The sequence below is a fragment of the Girardinichthys multiradiatus genome, chromosome Y, assembly GCF_021462225.1.
Source record: "Girardinichthys multiradiatus isolate DD_20200921_A chromosome Y, DD_fGirMul_XY1, whole genome shotgun sequence".
Lineage (NCBI taxonomy): Eukaryota > Metazoa > Chordata > Actinopteri > Cyprinodontiformes > Goodeidae > Girardinichthys > Girardinichthys multiradiatus.
Genome location: NC_061818.1, coordinates 25402465 through 25423709, shown reverse-complemented (window position 1 = coordinate 25423709; position 21245 = coordinate 25402465). Strand labels below are relative to the sequence as shown.

The following is a 21245-nucleotide window of genomic DNA, read 5'->3' as shown; positions in this document are numbered from 1 at the left end:
AGGAACAAATCAGTTATTTAGAGACGTCTGAAAGACAATCTGGCGACAGAAAATGTCGCTCCTTGACTTTTGTTTTTTCCATAACTCACCGACTCCTTCTTCCGACTTCAGCACCATGCTGTTCAGTCACAAAGTCCGCGTCCGCACCGAAAAAGTTTCTGGAGCAAAAACTTTGACTACTAACAACTACCGATAGATTTACGAGGCCTTAAAGTTTTAATTAACGAATAAATAAACGTTTGATAAAGCGTAACGAAAGCCTGTTCGTAGTGAGAACGATACAGCCGTCAGTCCAAAGGGAGTGGCTTGAAGGTACAAGATGGACTTTAACCAGCCTTCCCTCCTGGGCCAGGAGGACGTCAAACTGAAGCAAATCACGACACTTCCTGTTGTGCTTTTCACAATAAAAGAACAGAGAAAAGAAATGTGCGTTAATAATCACATCTCGGGAAATGCTTTTGTTACAGTAGCAGACATAAAACATAACGCATTGTACAGTAAAATATACATAATAATAAACAAAATGAATAACAATTATCCAGAACATAGATATATAAATGTATTAGTTTTAAATCTACAATTATTAAGACATAGAAGGGCTCACAAAAGAAATAAACAGATTCAGAGGGAAAAAGCTTGGTTAAAACTCTGAGTGCTTGATGTTTCGCAGCTCAGTATCCAGTATGATCCAAGCCAATTTTAACCTGATAATAATACTGTGCATTAATGAGCAGCTCCAAAATGTTTTCAAATGGGTGGTCAAATGGGGGCCTGTTTTTGTAGGCTTTTACGGAAAAAAATGCTGCCAACATCTAAGTAAATTCATGCAGAATTAGATTTTAAAATGACAATTAACAAAATGATTTTCTTAATTGTATTGCTCCACTTCTACCACCTTCTACTACTGCCTTTAACAAAATATTCCAGCTGGAATTAAATTATAATTTTTAAAAATCCATTAATATTGCTTAGATCACAAGTACCACTCAGGGTGAATACCAGCTTAGTACTTCTTCATTTATGTAATTCAAGAATTATTTGGTATTTTATTTACAGGTACGTTTTAGAAGATTTGAGTGAGTTTCCACCTTTTCTTCAGGAAAAGAAGCAGTAAGATACTGATTAAAATTTTTGAAAATTGTTGGAGCAAAAATAAATAGTTGGTTAATTTAATTACAGTAAATATGCCTTCTTACAGCCATGTGGTGACGGGAGTTATGAAATTCAAATTCTTAATTTAAAGTGATCAGCTACATTTCCGGTTTCAGGGAGAAGTCTCTGTGGGGGCAGGGAGAGAATATCTGACGCAGCGACTGCTGCTGAATATGAAATATGAGGACTCTCCATAAAACCGCATCCGCAGAGCGCACAAATTCTGCGCCCTCAGACTTTCAACTCGGAAACAAAAGTAAGAAATAGCGTCAAAATCTGTCCACACGACGTATAAAACATGCAACCATTTCCGAACACCCGTTGAATGTTATGGCATTACTCACAAATTATAGACATGTTTTACCGTCCACATAATCTCAGTGGAAATTTGCATAGACATCAGTTATTCGCCATATTTTTGGCATACCAGATATCTTACTGAAAAAAAACAGCACATTTTAACATCTTACAGTTTCTGCTCAGCAAAGAGACTGCACTGATAACTCTGTTAAACTGTTTTACATTTTTGACTGGTTTGACACAAACCAGTGGATAGTTGCAAAGTGGAAGAGAAATAATGTATGGTTTTCATAGTAAAAAGTTAAAATCTGAGTGGGTAAGCATTTGTGTTCAGCACCCTTTACTCTGATGACTCTGGGCAACCTCTGCTCATAATGAATATCCACAATAAATTAATCCTACACATTAATCAGAAGGGCACCAAGACAGCCATGATAACTCTGGAGGAGTTGCAGAGATCCGCAGCTCAGGTGGGAAATTATGTCAACAGGACAGGTTTTAGTCAGTCACTCCACAACTGTGGATATTAGGGAAGAAAACTATATGATGGCAAGAAAACTATAAGAAATATTGTTTGCAGATTGCCACAGCCCATGTAGAGGACACAGCAAACATGGGGAAGAAGGTGATCTGGTCAGATGAGACCAAAGCAAAAATGTCAGGAAAATGTTGAGGGGCTGAAAACTGTCATGGCACATCCCCCTGAACACATCATCCCTATTATATAGTGGTGGCAGCATAATGCTGAAATAATTTATTTTATTTTTTATTTTTTGCTTTAGCAGGGTCAAAGAAGCTGGTCAGGAAAATGGATGCAGCAAATTACAGAGCACTCCTAAAAGATGTCGGTTTCAAACTCGGGAATGGAAAATCATTATGGGCCAGGAGTTACTAAATGGTGTAGAGAAGATCACTGGAAACCAAACAGGATCTAAACAGGATCACAAATAACTATTTTTTTGGCCTAAACTGTAATTCAAATGTTAAAAAGTCATAAATGCTGACAAAACGTTATGCAAAGGCTGTTTTCTGTTGTCATTTTAATACCTGTTTTTGTAGGTTTGAAGCCAAACACTTTGTGAACTAGTTTTTTATGATACCAGTGATCAATGGCGGGGAGTCTTTCGTCTATTAGGAAGGGAAATCGTGTGTGCATGAGAGAAAAACTGTAAGGCCTTTTCTTCCTCTTTATAAAAGGAAATAAACCAGTATGTCGTTTATAGAACACCTGCACCAAAATGGTGCCCTCAGATAAAAAAGCCTGTCCATACCTGTCGATGAAAACAAGTGGAACGAAGAGGAATGTAGCTCACACACCCAGAGTGAGGCCAGGTAGAGGTAAACAGACTCTCTGCCATGTTTATTGCCTTCCCTTTCTGGGTTTTATTTATTTTTTGTGTCCTGTAAAGACAGCTGAGGCAGACATCATGATGGGTCTGGTCGCCTCGCATTGTAAGGTCAGAACTACTGCACAAAAGGAAGAAAGTTAAATATTAATCTTGCTGCATTATTGACCTTTTTGAACTGCTTTTGAAGATTCACCTCTTTTTGAAGATAGTTCTAAAACTTCTGCATGCTATCTTCGCTTCAGAGTCCTTATCTGCAGAATGTGACCGATGAATACATCAGTTGTGTGGCGCAAACTCAACAACCGACAATGCAGCCTGTGTGAAAATGAAGTCTTTTACACAAAGTTTCAATTCATTGTTGCTAGTTCATCCATGCCCCGGAGCACTGCTGCACAGATGTGCCTAAACCCCAGAACAAATGAAACCAGAGAGCTGTTTGACCTTTACAGGAGAAGATCAGGACTTAATAGTTAACATACAAAGTTTACTGTCTTCCGCAGCTTCCTGAAGCCAGAGTAAATGTGACGTTAACACAGTGTTTATGCAAAATATGATTATCGTTGTTTTGCATTGTCGGACAATAAGGTTTCTTTTTTGTCCAAGCACATAAAATAATGGAGCAGGTTCAAAACAGTCTTTATGTTTTATCTGTACTAATCTGTTTCCTGGATATTTGAAAGTGTATTGTTAGTGTGCTTTATTTTTTATTTGAAAACAGCAAGCTTTCCCTCATATTTGTTCATTCAAAAAACGTCGGCATCAGCATTGAAATAACTTATAGAAAGAAGATTTTAGGCGTTAATAGTTAAACAGACACTGCATTATTATCTTAATAATAAATGAAGAATTGGTATTTAATGAAATCCGTAACTAAATCTTGCAGCTCATCTCAAATCGTGGCCTGTGATTGGGTACATTTCCATCGTACATCGTACAACACAATAACTATAAATATGTAAACATTAGAGGAAATAAAAATAAGGATAAAGGAGCAGTATGTAAAAGTATGTGTATGTGCAATCAAAATTGTTTTTGTTGTGTATATATTAAGAAAAAAGAAAGGCAGGTTGGGGCAATATGCTTATTTTGTTTCACAGCAGAGTAGCTGACTACTCTGGCTGTAAAATGTTCATAGTGTTCATCAGAGTGACAGCCACGGCTGTTAACTCCCCATTTCCTGACCCTAGACCTGTACAAGTCCTGGATGGAAGGAGGGTCAACCCTGATGATCCTCTCTACAGACCTAATATGTTTTCCATCATTAATTATTTAAACATGGCAAGTTAGCAAATTAAGGTTAACGTGTGTTAAAATCTAGCAGACTAAAAAGACAGTGACTATTAATTTTCTATAGATAGATTTGAACAGTCATTGTGTAATACAGAAACTTTGTTTGGAACAATTCAGCTGCAGCTTAAATATGCTAAATACACAAAATACCCTTTGCCCACTCAGACACAAACATTAGTAAAAAAAAAAAAGATTAAAAACAACAGTTACTGTAAATGTTTGAACAAGAAAACATGTAAAATTAGTAAGATTGTCACGGTTCTGTCACGGTTTACTTGGAATTGGACCCCAGAATGCAGACGAGCAGGCAGCGTGATGGTAAGTGAAAAAAAAAAAGGTTTAATAACAAAAACTCACACTCAGCAGGAGGCAGGAACAAAACAAACGGGCAGGCAAGACAGGCATGGCATGATCAAAAAAACAAAACTTGGTTAGAGAACTAGACATGAGAGCTAGACATGAGCATGAGAGTGAAAGATGTTTCCGCAAAGACTAACAGAACAGGTGTGAATATATGGCGTGAAAACCAGGTGGAGTAAGGAGACAGATTAACTTGAAGCAGGTGAACTGAATAAACTTAATTAACAGAACAAAACGTGACTGGAGCAAAACAGAGACTAGAAAAACATGAAGCAAAAGCATAACCAGATCCAAAAACTAAACTTGACAAAACATGAACAAGACGACAAAACAAAAGCATGACCAGGAAAATAAACAGAAACATGATTCAAAACTTGAACAGTGAAAAACATAAGGAAAAACCCCGAAACCAAAAACCAAACAACCCTACATCATGACAAAGATGGAATTTTGGTGGGGGAGTTTTGATAAGAATCTGTCTAAATATTTGTGGATTTGTCTTAATAACTTACAATACCAGTCAGTCATTTTCTACCGCTTCTTCCATAGTGGGTCATGGGGAAGCTGGTGCCTATCTTCAGCAGTCTATGGATGGGAGGCAGGGTACACCCTGGACAGGTTGCCAGTCTATTGTAGGGCAACACAGACACACACAGGACAATCAACCAGGCATACACTCATTCACACCTAAGGGCAATTTAGAGACCAATTTACATAAAGACCCCCAGCCAGGAGTCGAACCCAGAACCTTCTTGAAGCAAAGCAACAGTGCAACCAACTGCACTACTGTGCAGCCACTTCAAATATCACTGAAAGGTAAATTGTTTTTTTTTGTAATTCAACTAGAAAAGTGAAAACTGAAGAAACTGACAAAATTCTGTCTGTCTGTCCGACTTTTTTTAATTGAATTACTGAAATAAATTAACTTTTGATGCGTTATGCTTTACAATATTCCCTCAACATCGAATAGAAAAGACGCTAACAGTGCCCCCTGCTGATCAGTTGTATTAACTGCAAGTGAAATTCTAAGAGACAAAGAAAATCGAAAACTTTATCAAAAATAATTCTAAACATTGCTACTAAAGCATTTTTACTTAACTGCCCGAACATTTTTTATAATATTTTGACTGCGCAAATAAATACATAAAATTAGGAAAAACATCAGCATGTATTTTTTCTCCATCAAGGAGAAGAAGTGGAGGAATATAAATAACTTAGTATTCATCTGGACAACAGACTAGAGTGGAGATGCAACTGTGAAGTCGTCTACAAGAAGGGACAGAGCAGACGGTACTTCTTGAGGAAGTTTAGGACCTTTGGTGTTTGCAGCAAGATGCTGCATGTCTTCTATAAGTCTGTTGTGGAAAGTGTGATCTCTTCTGCCATCATCTGCTGGGGAAGCAGCATCAGAACCAGGGACTTAAAAAAGCTCAACAAGCTGATAAAGAAAGCTGGCTCTGTTCTGGGGACTCCTCTGGAACCTCTGGAGATCATTGTGGAAAGACGGATTCTTCATAAAATGAAGAACATTATGGAGAACCCTGAGCATCCTCTTCATCAGACTGTCCTACAACAACAGAGTGTCTTCAGTCAGAGGCTTCTTCAGATCTGCTGTAAGACGGAGCGCTACAGGAGATCCTTCCTGCTCACAGCCATCAGCATCTACAACAGCTCTACAAGAAACCTTCATAATATGAAGTACAACATTTAACTTCCCTTTGGGATTAATAAATTATTTTTGAATTAAATTGAATTATCCATTTATTTTTTATTACCACTGGTTTCAACCTTTTTTATAAAAAAAAAAAAAAGCTTTGGTGTAATAGTACAAATGTACATAGGAAGACCCCAGTAAAGTTTTGTAATAATGACCTTCGTTTTGTTAGGAAACCAGAGTATGTATACTACCGAAAAGGGAAACTATATTATTTTTGATTTATTAACCTTACAAAAATAAAGACAAAAGGGACATGTAAATTAAATTAAAAAGGGATGACAATAGTGAGTATCCCATTTTCTCTTTGTTTGTATTACAATGACTTACAAACAGCCTGCAGGGCAGGCGTTAGCTTTGCTGCCCTCCACATGACTCACCTCATAAGCTGATTTTGAAACCACTTCTCTCTGTTCACAGGTGCAGTAATAAGACCTTTGGATAAATCCATCCTATAATTTTGTGTGTGAGAGGGAGGGCAGAAACTGAAATAAGAGAATACGTTCTAATCCTGGTATCATGTTTCTAATGATTGCACAAGTGTACTTTGCGGGCAGCCAATCAGCGGATATTACCCACTCTGTGCAAACATACAGAAATACATGTGATGAAAGGTACATAGAGAATGTTTATGAGAGGAAAGTGAAATACAGAGAGTTCTTGTTAAAATACATGTCCATGAGAGCAACATTGTATTTGGTATAAATGTCAAATCAATAAGCACAATAATGAGGTGAGAAAACATCTTTGGACTGACTTCATCTGTTTATAGATTCCGAAACATTCCTGCTTGAGGCGGCTCACTGCCAGTTTCTGCCTTACTCGGTATGCACACACTTACTAATTAATTATCTATACTACATATTTTAATAACAGAAAATGCGGAAATTTTATCTGCATAACTGATGGTTTGGACACTTTAAAGGAATAAAATAAAACTTTATGTTAAAAATAATTTATTTTTCAAACAACAACTAAAAAACAATAAATTACATATGAACGACCTTATTTTGTCTGATTTTCTTAGTCCTGAAGCAAAACAAAGAACACTATTTCAATTCTAGGGTGTTATAAAAGAGTGCGTCATTTCCAAGTTCTGAATGAACCTCAATGAAAAAGCCGTGTTATAAATATTGTATTGTTATAAAAAACGTCACCGTTAAGGTCCCACCACAGCATTTTAATAAGGTAGAGGTCTGGACTTTGACAGAGCCTTTGTAACAACTTGATTCTTGCTTTAGATTTTTTTGCATGACCTATTTTCGGTCAAACCCAAATCATCATCCTTCCACCACCATACTTGACAGTTGGTATGGGGTGTTTGTGCGGATATCCTGTGTTTGGTTTACAGAAGACATCTCCAGTCTCTAGCACTTGGCATCATGTTAGCAAATGCCAGTATAATCCAGAGTAAACTCCTGCTTTTATATAGGGGGTCACACTTGCTGATGATAAGGTAATCATGCACCTAAATTACCTGCAGCTTGCTGCTATTTCTGTTTAAACACGCATGGCTTTGTTGTTTTTTCTAAAACAAATAGAAAAACTCTAATAAATATGCTTTAGTTGTTTTTGTTTTTTTGTTAGTTTAGGGCCAGCTACACAGCACAAAAAATAACCCTTGTACAAAAATAAACAAATGTCCTTGTATTTGACTTACTCTCATAATCCTATTGAGAAGCAAAGCAAATAGATAAATTCATTGATTATAAAGGTAATAAAAGATGAAAAACATCAAGTGGAGATCACAAGCGTGAAATAGCCAGCAGCGACTGACATCACCGGGGTACCATACGCTCCTCTGCAACAAGCTGATCTGGCAGAAATCCCCAAAGGCTCGGTGCTGCTGTCTGCCTTGTGTGAGCCTCCATACGGATCGGTGTCCTCAACTGACCCCGGAGTCTGCGCGCTATAGGCTCCCTGCCGGAGGGTCTCAGCAAATGTTTCACAGTGCACCTGTCTCACACTGCAGATGGTAACTGTGCTGATTTTAGTCAGCTAAATTACTAATTTATTTGTTGTACAAAACGCGAAACCCAATATAAGCATGCTGAGTCACATAATGGTTAGACTGACATATGCAGTTTGGAAGAACACTAGTACAAAACTGAGCTTATTAATGAGAGAAAGATAGGATTGTATGAAAAATGCATATTTAAAAACAACACAGAGTGAGAGCTCTGATTAACTTTGCCAAAGGGTTTATTGCAGACATTTTAAAGGCAAAACATTATAAATTCCTGATTTTTGGTTTCCACCAACCCTTTTTATGTGTTAATTGACATCATTTTCTACATTTCCAGTACGTTGCATACTCGCCCTCTGAAAAACATCTGTCCACATCCTCTTCACTGTCCTTCACTGTCACAGTTTTCATCAGTTTTAAACATTTTAATTTTTGCCCTGACTGATTGACTTTCTTGCATTTTGGAAAATCAAAACACATCTACCTTACTTGAATGCATGTTCTCTTGTCTTTCTCATTTTGAAAAGAGATGAATAAAAATGGGCCTCAGTGTCACACCCTACTCATGCTCTTGCCCAACAAAACAAGTAAACTTAAAAAAAAAAGGGAAAGATTTTGAAAAAGCTTCAGTTCTTATTTTTTTATGAACTTTTATTTCTTAATGTTGGGCTTTTTTTTTTATAAAAAAAAGAAAACAGAAGTTTGAATTTTTCCAACATTTCCAGTTTCAGATTACGCAACAGTAATTTTAAGGCTTTTTACATATCTTTTATATTTGGGTGCCAGTAGATGATGAATGTGCTAAATAATGAATAAAATTTATCTGATGTCTCATATTATGAATAGTGGATAATTATTTTATTTTATTTTCCAAGGTTTGTCTGATTTAGGGTTATAGTTGGTTAAATTGATAGGGGAAGTGAAAAAGAAGATTGACAAATCATTTAGTATTGACATCATTACATGAGGTCATCCAGTAAGAGCACTTTTTTAGCTTTTCCCTATTCATTTTCACACGGTTACTACAATGAAAACCACCCATTTAAATACACCTCATATAAAGACACAAAAGCCTTTTGTCACTGTTTGGCATTACATCAAACCTAATGAGAATAATGAGGAAGATATTTTCTATGACTTTATTCAAAGACAGTAGGGTTGCCATGTCTTTAAAAAACAAACAAAAAAACAATTGATGTTTTTCTAGCTTTGTAAGTTTTTGGTTAATTTATAATATTTAAGTTAAATGGAGGATCACCTCAAACACACTGCTTACTTGAGTGATATAATGGAAAAATGAAAAGAAATTAGCCAAGACATCAGAGATGTCTTTAAGTCTGGTTCATCTGTTGGCACAATTTCCAAATGCCTGATGGTGCCAAGTTCATCTGTTCAAATACTTAGATGCAAAAACAAAAACCATGAGAATGGTTAGCCATCATGCCATTCAAAAACGAGACAGGTTGTAGTTGCAAAAGATATGTGCTTTGGTGTGCATCAACCCTAGAAAAAAAGCAAAAGAACCTTGTGAAGATGCTGGCTGTAGCTGGTAAGAGAGAGTCCACAGTAAAACGAGTCCTGGGCCGAAAGGCCACTCAGACAGGAAGAAGCCATTGCTTAAAAACATCAAAAAGTAGATTGTAGTTTGCAAATGTACTCAAGGACAAAGGCTTTATTTTTGGATACACATCCTGTGGTTTCGCACATTATGAGCATTGTTGCACTTGGAAGAAAAAGGGTGAAGCTTGCAAGTCTGAGTATGCCATCCCAAATTTAAAATACGGTAGTGGCAGCATCATGTTGTGTGGGTGTTATGCTGTAGCAGGGAGTGGTGCACTTCGCCATATAGGTGCAATTATGACGAAGGAATGTTAAGTGGAAATACTGAAGAAACATTTAAACCCAGCCCAAGTCCCACAGGAATCCGAGGGCAGACCTACGAAAGGTGTGCCAAAAAGGTTCCCAGCAAACCAGACTAAGTTACACCAGTTCTGTCAGAAGAGATCTTGTACAAGGATCCCCAAAACGTTTGACCCAAGTTTAGCAAACACTGAGGAAACATCTGAATTAAATCTGCAATAAATTTCCTTAGAAAGAACCCATGTTTTTTAATTTTATTAGCTTTACAAAAGTCGTTGAAATAGTGTTCATCTCAATTCTACAAGCAGACCAATCCACATGACTTCCCCATCAAATATTCAAAGCTAAAAAAAAAAGCCTCTCCTCACACAACACCCTGCTGAATCAGGCGTTTTGAAATCACAGAGACAGCACCACTTCCCGCCCAGTACACACTCTGTCAGCTGAGTCGCCACAACCCAACAACAAAGCTGCTGCAGTCATGACAACAAACTGTTTAAATACTCCCAGTGGAAAACCTGCAGTGAACTGGAACTCTTAACGCAGTCGACAGGGAGGCAAACACATCCGCCTTATCACTACCTAGGTCTGGGTTTTACTGCGGGAGGGGGAAGTGGGTCCAAGTCCAGGTGAAGAATTTTTATTCAATAAGTTTAAAACAGAATAGCAGCTCTTTCGTTGGGGTTTCAGTGTTTACATATTAGCTGTATGTGTCAACATGACTGTGAAGATTAGTAGTAAAAACATTACCTCACACTCTTTAAGTGAGTGTACACAGGGTTAAATAGTGACAGCCGGATTAAGTCACCAGGATCGCCTTCTATTTCTGTCCGACTACTTCCATCTCCAGGGAAGGGGTGTGTACATGCCAGGGGTCAAAGGGACATGCCTGAATTGTCAATTAGTAGTTTGTCTAATTGCTGAGTGTTTTGGAAAAAATTACTGCAGCGGTATGCACTTTATTGATTCCTGTTCTGATGTTTCTTTACCTGGAGGTGTCTTCACAGCTGGGCACAAGAAGGTCTGAAGGCTGGACACGCATAGCTCGCTCACTGTTCCCATAGCCTCAGAGGGGGATTCTGTATCTGGGTGTGAAGTCTCCGTTAGTGGCCAAGCTGCTCCTTCGACACGCCGCTCAGTTTGAAGGAAAGGGGAAGCTCAGAAAACCTTGAAACTTTGCTGCGACTGTTGACAGTAGTAACTCCTTGTTGAAGAGAGACTCCCAGCTGTTTCCGAGTCACTTTGCTTCATTAAATGACCGAGTCTCATGACTTCTCTGCTTTTTCTGGCAAAGAATAAAAATGTCTCACACTCACCGACTTTCTCTTCCCCTTTGATTTGAAAGCGCAACTTGCCAGGATGCCATAATCACTTCTGCTTTATCCCTCTTCCCCCCTTATTATACATGCTTTCGTCACAGCCTCCCTCTCGCCTTTTCTGTGCTGTGTTGCTGCTTGGTATTACAGGACTATATTCTAGCAGCCAGTGTCAAACTGCCCAGACTGAACACGCAAATGGAAAAACATGCATGACCTTAGTTATGAACTGTCAGCAGCTAGCCCAAGCAGATTTTGATTTCAATCACTGGCCTTGTAGGTTCTTCTCATTTTCTCTCAAAAAGCTGTATACACCACTAAAAATAATGAAAGCTTGGAGCTATGAATCACACAGACAAACACACGTTCTTACAGCAATACAAATACTGTTTATAATCAGTTAACGATGTCATGTGTTTACCTTTCACTATTGAGCTGGCATTTTATCTCTTGCCACTCCGGATTAGCCATTGATCAATTCATCAACTGTTTGTCAATCACACTTCCAATGGCGACACGGCCCGAACTCAGCTTAGGATGTCATTACTGTATGCACCTTTTATTTTATTTTTTGGAGGATGTGCAGGAGTATGACAACTGCTGATGACCTTTTTCATTGCCAGAGGCCCAAATGCTTCAGCCTGACCTTTGCAGGAACTGCAATGTCTGTATGGCTACTTTAAATGCTTACAGCTGCACATCACCCAGAGGAACAGCACACGGCAGAGTCAGCACTAAGGCACTTTCTAGTTTTTTAGGCATATTTCCTGCTTAAGCTTCAAAAGATACTCTCAGCAACCATACTGCATACAGATATAAATAGATGATGTGACTATTTGGGGATCCACACATCCATATTTTAAAAACCCTAGTGAGAGTCTAAAAGGGATGCCACAGTGTCTTGCAGCAGTATTTAGAACCCCTTGATAGTTCTCACAATTTCTTACACTATAACAAAAAACAGCATCTGGAGAATGCGGTGTATATTTTGATTCAGCCCCTTTTACTGGCTAAAACAAATGCCGCACATCACAATGGACACACTATCTCCATGGAAAAACCTGGGGTTGGCAGCATCATGCTGTGACGATGCTTTTCTTCAGAAGAGACAGAGGTGCTGGTCAATGAAGGATGTAGCTAAATACAGGGCAAGAAAATTAAAGGAAAGCAGTTAGAGAGTTTAAAAGACTTGATACTGTGGTGGGGGTCCACCTTCAAATAGGACAACGACCTTAAACATAGATCAAAGCGTATTAAACATGTTAGCATGCTCCAGGTAAAGCCCGCCTTAAGTTAAAAAATACATTATGCTATACCTTATGTTGGACAGTCACATACAGGGCTTGGACAATGAAACTGAAACACCTGGTTTTAGACCACAATAATTTATTAGTATGGTGTAGGGCCTCCTTTTGCGGCCAATACAGCGTAAATTCGTGTTGGGAATGACATATACAAGTCCTGCACAGTGGTCAGAGGGATTTTAAGCCATTCTTCTTGCAGGATAGTGGCCAGGTCACTACGTGATACTGATGGAGGAAAACGTTTCCTGACTCGCTCCTCCAAAACACCCCAAAGTGGCTCAATAATGTTTAGATCTGGTGACTGTGCAGGCCATGGGAGATGTTTAACTTCACTTTCATGTTCATCAAACCAATCTTTCACCAGTCTTGCTGTGTGTATTGGTGCATTGTCATCCTGATACACGGCACCGCCTTCAGGATACAATGTTTGAACCATTGGATGCACATGGTCCTCAAGAATGGTTCGGTAGTCCTTGGCAGTGACGCGCCCATCTAGCACAAGTATTGGGCCAATGGAATGCCATGATATGGCAGCCCAAACCATCACTGATCCACCCCCATGCTTCACTCTGGGCATGCAACAGTCTGGGTGGTACGCTTCTTTGGGGCTTCTCCACACCGTAACTCTCTCGGATGTGGGGAAAACAGTAAAGGTGGACTCATCAGAGAACAATACATGTTTCATATTGTCCACAGCCCAAGATTTGCGCTCCTTGCACCATTGAAACCGACGTTTGGCATTGGCATGAGTGACCAAAGGTTTGGCTATAGCAGCCCGGCCGTGTATATTGACCCTGTGGAGCTTCCGACGGACAGTTCTGGTGGAAACAGGAGAGTTGAGGTGCACATTTAATTCTGCCGTGATTTGGGCAGCCGTGGTTTTATGTTTTTTGGATACAATCTGGGTTAGCACCCGAACATCCCTTTCAGACAGCTTCCTCTTGCATCCACAGTTAATCCTGTTGGATGTGATTCGTCCTTCTTGGTGGTATGCTGACATTACCCTGGATACCGTGGCTCTTGATACATCACAAAGTCTTGCAGTCTTGGTCACAGATGCGCCAGCAAGACGTGCACCAATAATTTGTCCTCTTTTGAACTCTGGTATGTCACCCATAATGTTGTGTGCATTTCAATATTTTGAGTAAAACTGTGCTCTTACCCTGCTAATTGAACCTTCACACTCTGCTCTTACTGGTGCAATGTGCAATCAATGAAGACTGGCTACCAGGCTGGTCCAATTTAGCCATGAAACCTCCCACACTAAAATGACAGGTGTTTCAGTTTCATTGTCCAACCCCTGTAAAATCCCAATGAAGTGCACTGAAGGTGTGGTTGTAATGTGACAAACCATAAAAAAGTTCTATGAAAAGTTTTGCAAGGCACTGTATATCTATTTCTAATTAAAATATAATGTCACAGCTCGTGTGCCAAAGCTGCCAAATCATGTGGTTCCTAAATCAGCACTTGCTGACTAATAGCGTTTCTAGTACAATGGACACTTGTTCAGCCCAAATCATGCAATACCTGAGCCATTGTACCCACTAATGCATCATATCTACAGTAACAGAGACAAAATTGAATTTTAAACACTCGTGGTTAACTGTGGATGTTTCTTCAGGGTTTGTTTACTATCGAAAGGAGCAGATGAGTACAGTTCATTGCATTCACAAATTAATACTACTTGAATTTTACAAACGTAATTTGATGCAGTCATTCCTGAGTGACTCATGTGCAACTGCACCGTCAGACAAACATCATCATTTAGCTGGGAGAGCGGCGAAAGAAGTGTGACTTCCTGCATGCATACGAAGTGTGAAAGCCACACTGCCAAACAGCAGCTTCCCTGGGCAACACATGCCACCAAGTGGACAAAACGTGCAACTGCAACATCTTTATTTTCAGTACAACAAGCAACACTAAGATGTTTCTGCAGTATAGCAGACAGTGTTTCCTCAGGTCTAATAATGATATGGGATGGATATGGAAGAATACTCCATGCTCCCTCTGTAGTCTGTCTCCCAGAGATTATGCATGCAGGAGGAGAACTTTTCTTCACTGACTATAAAATTCACAGAGAGCTTCACTGATCTGTGTTGGAAGAACTCCCACACGTCAGCCAAATGCTAACACCACCTGAGGTGACTAACAACTGGCCGAGAGGAGGCTGAATCAGCCCTGCTGCTCATGGATTTAACTCAATATACACAACACCAATGATAAACCTTCTACATATACACTAAAAAGCTACAGAATGTGATCAAAGAAAGTCCTAGTCCCCAGTTTTAACTTCAGATGTTTGTGTGTAATTCTTACTGTGATATTTATTTTTAGGAAACAGATGAACTCCATTTCAATCTGGTTTAGTCAATCAGTTCAGTTCATAAAAGTACTCAGGTTTATTCTTATCTGTTTTATCTGACCTGATAGTGGATGATTTGTGGAGACTTGCCTAAGCTTTGAAGTTGCATTCTTTCAAATTTTTTATAAGATGCGTCTGAAAGAAATTACAGATGTGACTTTTTATATTCTTCAAACATCAGAGGAACTCAATAGAAATAGAGTGTCTTGCAAAAGTATTCACACCCTTGAACGTTTTCAGATTTTATCACATAACAAGCATTAAACTCAATGTAATTTACTTGAATTTTATGTGGCAGACCAACACAAAGTACATTGTATAATTGTGACATAAAAAGGAAAATGATACATGGTTTCAAAAATCTTCTATGTGAAAGAAGGTGCTCCGAGCAGATGAGATAAACATTTACATTTTTTGTCTATGTGCAAAATGTAGTGTTCACAGGAAACTAACACCATCAACACACCATTCCTACAGTAAAGGGTAGTGGTGGCATCATCAGAAACGGTTTACATATATAAATCTGAAAACAATGGTGAGCATTTGTATTCAGACCCTTGATCTAATAGTTGTATAGAACCACATTTTGATGCAATTAAAACGACAAGTCTTTTAGGGTATGTTTCTATCAGTTTTGCACATTTAGAGACTGAATTTTTACCCATTCCTTTATGCGAAATTCTTAACCTCTGTCAGATTTGATGTAGAGTGTCTGTGAACAGCAATTTCCTAGTCTTGCCACAGATTCCCAGTTATATTTAGGTCTGGATGTTGACTGGGCCCTTCTAAATTATGAATTTGCTTTGATCTAGGCCTTTCTATTATAGCTCCAGCGGTATATTTAGGGTTACTAACCTGCTGGAAGGTGACTCTGTCCCAGTCTCTAGTTCTTTGCAGCCTCTAGCAGGTTTTCTTCCAGGATTTTTCTGTATTTAACTTCATCAATCTTCCCACCAACTTTAAACAGCTTCCCTGTCACTGCTGAAACAAATATTCCCAAAGAAGAACACTGCCTCCACCATGTTTCATTGTGAGCAAACCCGTTTAGGGTGTTTGTTTTAAGCCTTATTTGACCATGGCACATACATTTTATGTGTATTATGTTCCTTCCACAACAGCATTGTGCATTACTTTGTGTTGATCTATCTCAAAAAGCACAAACATATACAGAGGTTTGTGGTTGTTCAGTGACAAATTATGAAAAGATTTAGGAATGGATTCGCAAGAACTGACAGTGACTATGGGATAGCATAAGGAGCAGCTAATATGTAGCTCACTACATCACTTTGCAGATGAGGATCAAACAAACATGCAGATAGATGACAGCTGTAACCACATTTACCACACCTACCTGCAAATGTAGAGCACCACAATTAGGAACAGTTGCACCATTTCCTTAGTATGTGCACATTTTATTATGCAAAGAGAAACAGGGCTGGCAGCAAAGGTAAGATACTAAAATGCAAAGAGAAGATAAAGCAACTTTGACACCCAGTAGCTGAAAGCCTTTGAAGTGAGTCTCACGAACAGAGCCGCACCCCAATGAATTCAGAGGGAGAAGAGGTTAGAGCAAAAGCACCGAGCCACATCAGCAGGGCAAAGTTTGAGAAGAGGACAGAAAATCAAACAATATCTACGGATTATCCAGAGAAACCTTTTAGTGTAGGTCTCATATACATTATCAGAAAATAGGAGACCTAGGTTACTACAGCAGTGTACTCTACTTACATAGAGACAGAAGTGATGACATGACTTGCACTCTGTGCCTTCATGTTCCCAAGCTGTCAGTTTGACAGGTACAGTGAGAGTGGTTACAATGTCCTTTCACCTTCACCTCACACTTTCGCTGGTTGTTATAAAATCATTAACTAATTCATTAGATGCTTTGCCAATACGGATCGGTGCGGCTGCCGCAGTAACGGGGGCGCTGTGCCGGTCCATTGTGGTGAAGAGAGAGTTGAGCCGAAAAGCAAAGCTCTCAATTTACTGGTCGGTCTATGTTCCTACCCTCACCTATGGCCATGAACTTTGGGTCATCACCGAAAGAACGAGATCCTGGATACAAGCGGCTGAAATGAGCTTCCTCCGTAGGGTGGCCGGGCACTCCCTTAGAGATAGGATGAGGAGCTCGGCCATCCAGGAGGGGCTCGGAATAGAGCCGCTGCTCCTCCACATCGAGAGGAGCCAGTTGAGGTGGCTCGGGCATCTATACCGGATGCCTCCTGGACGCCTTCCTCGGGAGGTGTTCCAGGCAAGTCCCACCAGGAGGAGGCCCAGGGGACGGCCCAGGACACGCTGGAGGGACTATGTCTCTCGGCTGGCCTGGGAACGCCTCGGGCTCCCCCCGGAGGAGCTGGAGGAGGTGTCTGGGGAGAGGGACGTCTGGGCGTCTCTGCTGAGTCTGCTGCCCCTGCGACCCGGTCCCGGATAAAGCGGAAGACGACGAGTACGAGTACGAGTACGAGCTTTGTCAATATAAAAGACCAGAAAATAAAGGATGCCTGCAAATGCAGCCTCGACGCAATCTTTCTTAGAACCAGGAAAAAACATACTGCATGTACTGTCAAGACTTGGAATAAGTCACAACACATCCCTTAAAAATTAGCTAAACGTGGATGCATAATACACATTTCGTCCCAATTTAACTATAAGTTTCTCATGCAACTACTAGTTGTTGACCCCACCATCCCCCCTGTCAACACTGCATAAAGAAATCCTGCAATGAGGCCACTGCCAGAGGTTCTATTTTGAGAAGCACGAAGCTCAGAGAAACTCTAAATAGCTAAATAATTGAGATGATGCTCAATCACAGCCTTCGCCGAGCCATCCTGTGACCTCACCTGATCATGGCCTGACATCATCAGACAGGTCACCTCATAAAATGAAGTCACGTCTTAATTTTCTAGTAAAACAAAATTCTGTGACAGCATCACCGAAGGCTATGTCATCCTGTTGTGCCTGGGAATGATATCACCATGGGTTCAGATGAGCAGAGACGCAACTTTTAAGCTGTATTTCCACCATGCTGTCAGAGCTGCAGTGTGATAATTCAGCAAGCAGATCTTTTTATGTCTCACTGGCTATGCATTCCACAGAGGCCACCTGTTTTTAGGAAGCGTTTAAAAGGCTACTTTTCCCCTTCTGTTTACCTTACATAAACACACGCATTAAAATCCACTGCGGTTAGCGGGACTTCTGGTTTTGACAGTTCTAAATACGCGTTACGAACACGCACAGCTTTAGAGACTGGCATTTCTGATTGGCACCGCATACCCCGCGCATAGCTGTCAGAAACATGTATCAAGGCTGAACGTCAAAGAGTCAAAGACAAACCGTGATTCTCCCCCTCCATCCCTGGTGCTCCTGATGCTGCTGCGTGCGTCACTGACCAGGGATGCCTCTCTCCGTCGCGCCCAGAGCGGATCCAGACACCTGCCTCCCTTGATCCGTTACTTCCTCCTTCCTTCCAGCTCTGCTCGTCTTGCTGCTGTCCTCCCTCGGCGCTCAGAAATCCGATTTTGTTTTATTTCTTCACTTCTGAGTTTGTTGTTACATGTGCTTAGCTGCCACTCAGTTTCTAGACTGAGATGTGCGTGTGTTGGCCGGTGCTGGATGTTCGCTGATCCACCTCCTCATTCGGGAGGAACCGGGGCCACATGCTGGGCCCCTCCCGCCCTAGATTTGATGTCACGCTCTAACTCACCTTTACATTTGCTCAACCCTTAAGTGCATATAGATAATCTCTGCATACATCATAGAAATTATATAACTTTAGACTTAAAATAAACGTTCTTATTTAATTGTAGTGTTTTATTTCTATTTTTGGATACTTTTGGGTGTGTTTATGAAATTGCATAGGATTTGGCTAATTGGAGAATTATATATATATACAGGGGTTAGACAATGAAACTGAAACACCTGTCATTTTAGTGTGGGAGGTTTCAAGGCTAAATTGGACCAGCCTGGTAGCCAGTCTTCATTGATTGCACATTGCACCAGTAAGAGCAGAGTGTGAAGGTTCAGTTAGCAGGGTAAGAGCACAGTTTTTCTCAAAATATTGAAATGCACACAACATTATGGGTGACATACCAGAGTTCAAAAGAGGACAAATTGTTGGTGTACGTCTTGCTGGCGCATCTGTGACCAAGACAGCAAGTCTTTGTGATGTATTAAGAGCCACGGTATCCAGGGTAATGTCAGCATACCACCAAGAAGGACGAACCACATCCAACAGGATTAACTGTGGACGCAAGAGGAAGCTGTCTGAAAGGGATGTTCAGGTGCTAACCCGGATTGTATCCAAAAAACATAAAACCACGGCTGCCCAAATCACGGCAGAATTAAATGTGCACCTCAACTCTCCTGTTTCCACCAGAACTGTCCGTCGGGAGCTCCACAGGGTCAATATACACGGCCGGGCTGCTATAGCCAAACCTTTGGTCACTCATGCCAATGCCAAACGTCGGTTTCAATGGTGCAAGGAGCGCAAATCTTGGGCTGTGGACAATGTGAAACATGTATTGTTCTCTGATGAGTCCATCTTTAATGTTTTCCCCACATCCAGGAGAGTTACGGTGTGGAGAAGCCCCAAAGAAGCGTACCACCCAGACTGTTGCAGAGTGAAGCATGGGGGTGGATCAGTGATGGTTTGGGCTGCTATATCATGGCATTCCCTTGGCCCAATACTTGTGCTAGATGGGCGCGTCACTGCCAAGGACTACCGAACCATTCTTGAGGACCATGTGCATCCAATGGTTCAAACATTGTATCCTGAAGGCGGTGCCGTGTATCAGGATGACAATGCACCAATACACACAGCAAGACTGGTGAAAGATTGGTTTGATGAACATGAAAGTGAAGTTGAACATCTCCCATGGCCTGCACACCCACCAGATCTAAATATTATTGAGCCACTTTGGGGTGTTTTGGAGGAGCGAGTCAGGAAACGTTTTCCTCCACCAGTATCACGTAGTGACCTGGCCACTATCCTGCAAGAAGAATGGCTTAAAATCCCTCTGACCACTGTGCAGGACTTGTATATGTCATTCCCAAGACGAATTGATGCTGTATTGGCTGCAAAAGGAGGCCCTACACCATACTAATAAATTATTGTGGTCTAAAACCAGGTGTTTCACTTTCATTGTCCAACCCCTGTATATGTATGTATATATATATATATATAGACCCATTCAATAGATTAGAATATTGTTGAAAAGTTCATTTATTTCAGTAACTTAGATCATGAAATGAAGCGCATTATATTCATTAACTGCACACAAACTGTTCTCAAGCGTTTATTTCTGTTAAAATGAGGATTTTCTGCTTACAGCTAATGAAAGCACATTTAAAATTAGAATATTACATCAGAACAATAAAAAAAAAACTAGTTTGATATTGAAATGTGGGCTTTTTGACAGGTAAGTTTTATACCTGTTTAAATATTTAATTAAGATTTAATTTAATGACAAATGACTTTACTCAAATAGATAATTTATCAGATATATTGCTTAATATTGGGGATGTTATAGCTAAACTAGCAGTGAATGGGTTAAAAAGTCCAACAATTTATGAACATGAAGTCATTTTCATGAAGTTATTGATGGCATTCACCTGTCTCCCTTATTGTGTGCTCAAGAGAGACAGGTAGAACACAAATGCAGACCTATCACACTCTGACCAAGACTTTGTCAAATGGCCTTCAATATGACATTACATTAAGTTAAAATAATCTGTTATCTTCCAGATAAAAGGCATTTTTATGACTATGAAGCTGGTATAATAAACAGTTTATTGAAATACATGTCAGTACATTTCAAGTAATGTTCTTTAAAGTGAACACTTGTGTCTTTTTTCATGTTGGGTTTCATGGCAGCTAGATCTATCAAGAGCTTTGGTCTATGAAAATGCAGTTAAGATTATTTTTGGCCTACGATAATCTGCCACAAACAAACATTTAGCTAAACTCCTCTGTTAGTCAGTGCATCATGGTGGGATGATTTCTGTGTGCCGTTTCATAAGGAAGAAGAGTCAGACCAATTACAGTGGTAATTTTCATACGGTAAATGAAAATATGGTGATACTGTAATCTAAATCAAAACAACAGTTCTGTAAATGCATTAGTCATGATTTTATTACCCAAAATCAAAGAACAGCAATAATCCTGTAAATGAAGTAGAGTAGCAGTACTATAAATGAATTACAGTAGCGATTTTGATACTGAAAACCTTTTTACAGTAACTTACTGAGATACACTTGCACAAAGTAAATTACTT

The 21245-nt window shown here is 39.9% G+C and overlaps 1 protein-coding gene across 3 annotated transcripts in view; it reads right to left on the bottom strand.

Annotated features, from left to right (window-relative positions):
* The window catches only part of LOC124864607 (cytohesin-1), a 47609-nt gene extending 29103 nt beyond the window's left edge, over positions 1-18506 (bottom strand). Inside the window, exon 1 of one of the 3 annotated variants that reach the window (XM_047359453.1) lies at positions 18307-18506. In XM_047359453.1, coding sequence (XP_047215409.1) covers positions 18307-18325 — 19 coding nt within the window. In that variant the 5' untranslated portion in view covers positions 18326-18506. Of the gene's footprint in view, positions 1-89; positions 336-10980; positions 11147-18306 lie in introns of those variants that run through there. The other 2 variants (XM_047359451.1, XM_047359452.1) reach the window with 2 other exon arrangements.
* Positions 18507-21245: the final 2739 nt, after the last annotated feature.